The sequence below is a fragment of the Megalops cyprinoides genome, chromosome 21, assembly GCF_013368585.1.
Source record: "Megalops cyprinoides isolate fMegCyp1 chromosome 21, fMegCyp1.pri, whole genome shotgun sequence".
Classification (NCBI taxonomy): Eukaryota; Metazoa; Chordata; class Actinopteri; order Elopiformes; family Megalopidae; genus Megalops; species Megalops cyprinoides.
Genome location: NC_050603.1, coordinates 7,525,968 through 7,532,803, shown reverse-complemented (window position 1 = coordinate 7,532,803; position 6,836 = coordinate 7,525,968). Strand labels below are relative to the sequence as shown.

The 6,836-nt window shown below is 43.2% G+C and overlaps 1 protein-coding gene across 2 annotated transcripts; it reads right to left on the bottom strand.

Annotated features, from left to right (window-relative positions):
- Positions 1-2,158: 2,158 nt before the first annotated feature.
- Positions 2,159-4,509, bottom strand: LOC118796651 (trypsin-1-like). 2 transcript variants are annotated; one of them, XM_036515539.1, is made up of 6 exons: positions 4,470-4,509; positions 3,741-3,891; positions 3,131-3,381; positions 2,744-2,880; positions 2,545-2,646; positions 2,159-2,291 (listed from the first exon to the last, which is right to left on the bottom strand). In XM_036515539.1, exons 1-6 carry the CDS (start codon positions 4,507-4,509, stop codon positions 2,244-2,246), a joined length of 729 nt encoding a protein of 242 aa, XP_036371432.1. In that variant the 3' UTR covers positions 2,159-2,243. The 2 variants fall into 2 exon arrangements, with proteins under 2 accessions (XP_036371432.1, XP_036371431.1); XM_036515538.1 differs by lacking the exon at positions 4,470-4,509 and having other exon boundaries at positions 3,741-3,955.
- Positions 4,510-6,836: the final 2,327 nt, after the last annotated feature.

Below are 6,836 nucleotides of genomic sequence, written 5' to 3'. Positions count from 1 at the left end.
GGGGCATAACCTCTCGGTAGCAATTGGCTTTAGTAAGTGGTTGTAAAGATAATGAAGATTTAGTGACCGGATCTTGACTGCAATGACCCTCACACTTGGAAGTGACTACTAGAGCCAAAGGAAAGGAGTGTAGAGGCTCGGGGGACTGTGGTAAGTATTGGTATCGGAACGTTTGTCACACTCGGGTGCTACAGTGTCATTCCTGTAGTTGAGAAGAACATTCAGTTTCTACCCCTCATTATGTACCTGTGCACCCCAGGTAGGGTCCATGGATTGAGATGCTTTATTGTCACTGATCACGGGAAATGGATAGCGGTAACTGAGGGTGCATTTCGTCTTGAACCAGATGATGTTAATGAAGATAGTATTGCATTATTGCCATTTAGCAGATGCTCTAATCCAGAGCGACTTACATCAATTACAGGTTTTTAAAATGTTATTTATACAGCAGGATATTTACTGAGGCAGTTGTGGGTCAAGTACCTTGTTCAAGGGCACAGCAGCAGTGTCCTGGCAGGGAGTCAAACCAGAAACCTTTTAGTTATGAGTTCTGCTCCTTAACCACTATGCTACCCTGCCACCCTTAAGAGCTGGGCAAAAATCCTCCAGGGCTCTCATGTGTCAGCTGCTGTGCGCAATATCCACTCACTCCAGGTTCCAGTCCAGAGAGGTCAGGGGTCTAATCGTTTAGACCAGTGTTTCAAACCTGTCCTGGAGTACCACTTGTCCTGCATGTTTTAGATCTCTCCCTGCTCCAACACAGCTGATTCAAATGATCAGTTTGTTATTGGGCAGCTTCAGGAGTTCATAATGAGTTGATCATTTGAATCAGCTGTGTTGGAGCAGGGAGAGATCTAAAACATGCAGGATAAGTGGTACTCCAGGAGAGGTTTGAGAAACACTGGTTTAGACCCTTACTAATGTCATTCCAAGCATAATGCTATTGATGGCTGATCATCTGCCACAAGAGGGCGTAGTTCTTTCAAATTCAATCATGATAGTGTAAGCATATGGACCTGTTTCTCCAGTTTACAAGATGTATGTGGAAGTGTTTTTTTCCATACTTAGACATAGCTACAATGGCCTTGTAGTCTTGTTTTAAAGTGCCATTTTGTTGTTTTATATGGTCTACATTTGTGCAATATAGGTCAATGCGTTTCTGCGTTAAGAAATGCATTGTAATGCCTTTCTACATGGAAGTGGAAATAAACAACTGTCAGGGCAGATTCATCCTGTACAGTGCTTACATATGACAGGACACAAGCCAAGTCAAATGCATTCTGGGAAAAAAGAATTACCGATATTTTTTACCTATAAACAATCATGTTGCTTCACAGACGGTATTTTATTAGCTTTCATGCAAGACTGTTTTTTCAAAATTATGAAACAATATAGAACACAACTTGAATGATAAGGCAAGATGTGATTTTCTTGTTGTTGTTTAAAAATATGTTGTTTTGCATTTAAACACTGACAGTCCAAAGAAATAATTTAAATATGAGTGTCTTAAAAAAAAGGAATGGTTAAATCATCCCCAGACTCCAAAGCAGTGTTACCAGCTGCAGCCTGTGTCTTTATTCTGTATATTCTGATGTTGGGTCCGATTTACTCGATTGCCTCAAAATCTGCTAGATAACTGACCTCTTTCAATTCTGTGAGAAGTCTTACTTTCACTTAGGGTGAATACCCAGAACAGGTGTGTCAGATACCAGGCTAGGCTCTGTCAGTAACACAGTAGGTATGGCAGATGGGATCCTCTATTTCTGGCAAATACAGAAAATGTGGGCAGCTGATTTGGCTGATTGTACCCTTGTGACGCTTCCAAGTGTGTTCCGTAGGGACAAGCCCAGCACCAAAGCTTACATGGCAGATCGGCTTTGATTATTTGTGCAGGAGGTGAATTTATCTGTGCTAAAAATGAATGCACTTTTCATTATGTTTCTCACATTTAAGGACAAGGACAGTATGTACAGCTGCCTCCTTCAGTGCAAAACAGTACACCCATAATCCTACTGGAACACATCAATAGCCTTGCCAAATACAATGATTATTTCAAGTGATGCAGTAGAGCAGTGAGTTGCCAGTCACTGAGGGGAAAAATAAAGGAGCCAGGAGACTGAATGTTGATTGTGACACTTTATTTTCGATGACAGGGAAATGCTCGGGCAGCTCAAAACGTGGCGTTTTATTTTTGGTGACAGGAAACGCCCCACAGCTCAGAGTGTCTGTTCTTCAGCTGGGGTTTAGTAGCTGGCCATGGTGGAGGTCAGCCAGTCATTGAACATGCAGACCTGAAGCAAACAAAGAAGCACATATTAGCCATTAGTCATCAGTGATTACCCAGTGCTATCAGGAATATTGGACTATAGGAAAGTATGAAAACAGTCATACTATGCTTAATGTTCCCTTTGATGTCCCAAGCACACAATGAGGATGATAAGGCAGGTTTAAAAAATGGTTGGCATGTCCAAATGCTTTCCCTGGGTTTTATATTATCATGGATCGCCCCCCTCTAAGACTGTTTAAATCTGAGTACAGTCGTACCCTGGTGTAGACACCGGGGTGATCCTTCTCGGCACAGCCGTATCCCCAGGACACTACACCCTGCAGCTCGCCGTTGCACACAACTGGGCCACCAGAGTCACCCTGAGAGGGAGAGAGAGAGGAGGACAGAGGGTTAGAGCACGGTCACCCTGCACTGAGGAAGGCCACAGCAGCAGTGCAGGTGAGTGCAGCTCATTACCTGGCAGGAGTCCTTGCCTCCCTCCAGGTAGCCGGCGCAGAACATGGCGGGGGTGATCATGCCAGGGTAGGAGTTGTCACAATCGGTCTCCGACAGGATGGGGATCTCCAGACACTGCAGCTTGTCACCATCATCGGCTACAGAGAGAGAGAGAAAGAGGGAGAGGGAGGAGGAGAGAGAGAGTGATGATGTGGTAGAAGGAGGGAGCAGAGGGGGGAGAGGGAAGGAGGGAGAGAAAGAGGGAGGGATCAGAGGAGGGAGCAGAGGGGGGAGTGAAGAGGACAGAGGGTGGAAAGAGCGAGGGAGAGAGAAAACGAATCAGTGACGTTGAGTGAAGTCTGAGCCACTGTGGAGGCTGCCCATCAGAGCAGGTGGCCTCTGACTCACCGGGGTTCATGGTGTTGCCCCAGCCAGAGACTCTGCACTTGGTGCCGGCGGGGGCACAGCTGCTGGGCAGGGCCACGGGCTGCACAAACTCGTTGAGGGTGGCGGGGGAGCTCAGCTTGATCAGCATGATGTCGTTGTTGAGGGTCCAGGAGCTGTAGTTGGGGTGGCGGATGACTTTGGAGGAGGAGATGAACTGCTCGGTGCCCTCGTTCACCATGATGTGATGCTCGCCCAGGCGCACCTGCACACGGCTGGAGGGGACACATGGCACCGCGGGGCAGTTCAGAGCAGCGTCCGGCACTGTGACAGCCAGCACCGGCCCTCACACTGACAGCACAGATCAACACTTTCACGTTCACATTCCGCTAGAATGTAACGCTATCTGGATGGACTCCTGTGATGCTTGATACCACTTGTATTGTAGTCAAACATATTATGTACATTTGCAGACACTGCATAGAACTATTGCAATCGTTTCATTATAATGACTTTGGATAACATTTAGTGAGTGCTGTATGTCAGTAATGGCACTGTGCACTGTGTATACAGCAGCTGAATGCATATTACTGCAGCGGATGTAACCAGAGTGCCGTGCGTTGGCGTCACTCACGATTTGTAGCAGTGAGCAGCGGACACCACCCAGTTCTCATTGACCAGGGAGCCACCGCAGAAGTGGTACCCGGAGTTCAGAGACACCTGCCAGGGCTGGGAGTGACGCTCGCACTCATACCCTCCAACAATCTTATCATCCTCCTGAGCCACTGCAGAGACGGAGAGAGAGAGTGAATGAGAGTAAGTGAGATGAGGAGTGAGCAAGAGAGGCATTTACTCTGTTCACAGGTTAAGCCTGCTGTTATGCTCCAAGGCTGCAGTAGCCACAAAGTATGCACCAGGTCTAATTACTTGAGAGACAGGCGAGTTCAAGATACTTCTACACAGGCCAAGCCAACACAATCCGTCTCAGAATATGCTCTATATTTTTTTTAAACAATGTTTTCTCTCAAAGGCCTAGAAAATGGTACCTCTAGCCACCAAGTGTGGACAAGCCACCTACCTTAATGTGTACAAAGATACAAGATTCTTTTTCAAATTTGCCCTTTTAAATGCAAATATTATCCATGACGTTTTCACAAAATTATAAGACCAATATTGGTACCTTTATGGTTAGGTTTGTTGATTTATTTCTGTGTATTTACCGTATTTCTGTTCAAGTGTCTTCATTTTACTTAACTTCAAGGTGGTAAACACATCAATGGCATTGTTTAATAGCATGTTAAGAATTTACCTTAATTTATCTAAATGTTTACATATTAGTTGAACACCCCATCCAGAGACTCACCAGCGGCTCCCAGAAGCAGAATAAAGACCAGAGACCTCATGGTTGCTTAGTGATCCTGTCGAATGAAGAGCTCTCAAACAGGTGCGTTTTTATCCTCTTTTCGTATTTTGGGGGACCAATCACGGGCTAAGAGAAACTTCCGATGTCACATGCTCAAGATGGGGGCCCCCGGGCTGTTAATGGATAATTTCTTGCCTAACCCTAATATTACCAAACCCTAGACTCAAGTCAAACCTGCAAATTGGTCTTGCTTTCTGACCTTTTCCTTGTGAACAGAGGTTTTAAATGATTAATTTATTCATTGCATTGCTACCAGTGCATCAATGTTAGTACCCAGCTAGGTTTTTATCAGTCAGTTTATCTATTCTTATGTTAGCTCTGGGGCTGAAAAATGTTGGTTTTAAATTTCAGTTTAAAAGTTTTGTATTTTTTGTGTAAAAATATGTTTTTTCACACAATGAACTAACATCTGATTTCTGTTCTGTGGTCTGAACATTACTACCTTGTAATTGATTTCAAACGTCAGTTAAGCAGTAGGTGCCTTTTAGAAACACATTTAATGATTCTCCTTTACAGTTTTTTCTACCTGAGTAATACTCAGGAAAATAAAAAGTACTCAGTAATACTTTGAGTAATACTCTTAAAGAGTCATTAGATTTCTTTACAATTCTAATGGCTAGAATCTTCCGCATCATCCCCATTTTCATTGCTTTCTCCATGGTTACTTTTCAGATTTCATGTTTCATTTTATATACATAATATAATTCATTCAACTGTCATCACTTCAGTAACATCACAGTCAGCAGTTGAGGTATATAAGTGTGCAGATCTTTTTCTTTCTTATGGAGGTTCACACAACAGAATTAAGCTCACAGTAACTTTCTGTTGCTTAAAAATATTTATTTTTAGCACAGTATCTCTCAAGGGCAGGTGCAGTTCTGATGGCACACAGGTGAGGGTACAGGTGCATTTCCCACCTTTATCTCAACTTCCATGTGGACACTCTGACCAGAAATAAATCCCATGTGGAAAACATACCTAAAGAAACGTCAAGGACTCACGTTTTAGAAAACCGCTTTTGGAATATTCCCAGCTGTGTATGCCCTGTCATCAGGAAATCTGTCATCTATCCTGATTATGTCATTTGGGCCTGACCGCACATGAGCATGTTTTAATTAACCAGTTTAATATCTTTTGCATCTTTCTCATCATAAAACATAAGAAAATCCTGTAAGAAACTAGTCATTGTTTACACAAAATATATTTTATTTTATAGTCCTGAATGTCCTCATTGGGAAACTTGAATTATTAAACACCCTCATGCCTTTGCATTATTTAAACAGGTTTTCAAAAATTACCCCCCCCCCCCCCCCAAATATTTCCCTTTGTTCTTGCACACTTGAATTTCTGACTTTAGGATGTTTTTTAATCACATTTCCAGTTACACCCTGCATGTTTACGTGAACATTTAAGAGCACTTCTGCTGGGATTGTAGAGATTTTGATTATGGATGTTAAAGTGGCGAGTGGGGTAATCCTGTCCCTTTGGTAGAGGGATTATAGTGTTGGAACTGCAATGAATTTATCCCAGGAAATTGGACACTCTCCGTCCGCTGGCCTGTAGTGGGAATGTAATATGTGGCGTTCTGCCTTTGGAATATTCTGAGGCAGAATGGATGAAGCACAGTCCTTGCGTATTGTTGGAATATTAGATCCCAGGTCCTCTGTTTCAGTCTATTTAACCTGAATATTCCTTGAAAAAATATTGTTAGCGTTACAGAATGGAAAGGATTAAAAAAAAATCTGTAGGCTCAGCCATGTGTGAGAATGGGACAATACGTGCATGTGACAAATTCAGCTGGAGTTTGGCTCACCTGCTGTGCTTGTAAGAGTCACTTTAAACCGCCATAATTAGAGAGAGAGGGGTGACTCGAAGATTGATAATGTTGCTTTAGGCAGTCTGTAACAAACACTGGCGTGGGCCTGTTTCCCTTAATCTACAGCTGGTAGAGCCAACAACGTTGTCGCCCTATGGCATTGACCCTCCCTGTAACAGCTGGCCTTTTTCTCAATACCTGGACTTTCCTTTCCCTGCTCTCTGTGTGGCAGCTGCTCTTACACTTTTATACATTGTGTTCATCTACCAGCACAAAGTCAATGCAGCTGCCTAATTAATGTCTAAGTCTGTATCTGTCTCCATACCAGTCACATATAAAGTAGACTTCTTGATAATAAGTTGTTAAATTCACCAATTGGAATAGTATTCATATTCACTCTTAGGAGTAAGTTTTCAAAATTTTAAAGAACACTTTGTGAGAATCAGTTAGATTTCACCAGAGCCACAGCTGGTTCTGTAACAATGGCAGTG

What these genes read in the sequence shown, in the direction of transcription:
- LOC118796651 (XM_036515538.1), bottom strand. Translation starts at nt 3,955, where the DNA reads ATGCCTCTCTTGCTCACTCCTCATCTCACTTACTCTCATTCACTCTCT. An exon ending in GCTGCTCACTGCTACAAATC is followed by an intron (nt 3,382 to 3,740) that starts GTGAGTGACGCC and finishes TGTCCCCTCCAG; the next exon opens with CCGTGTGCAGGTGCGCCTGG. An exon ending in ACCCCGGTGTCTACACCAGG is followed by an intron (nt 2,292 to 2,544) that starts GTACGACTGTAC and finishes TGTTTGCTTCAG; the next exon opens with GTCTGCATGTTCAATGACTG.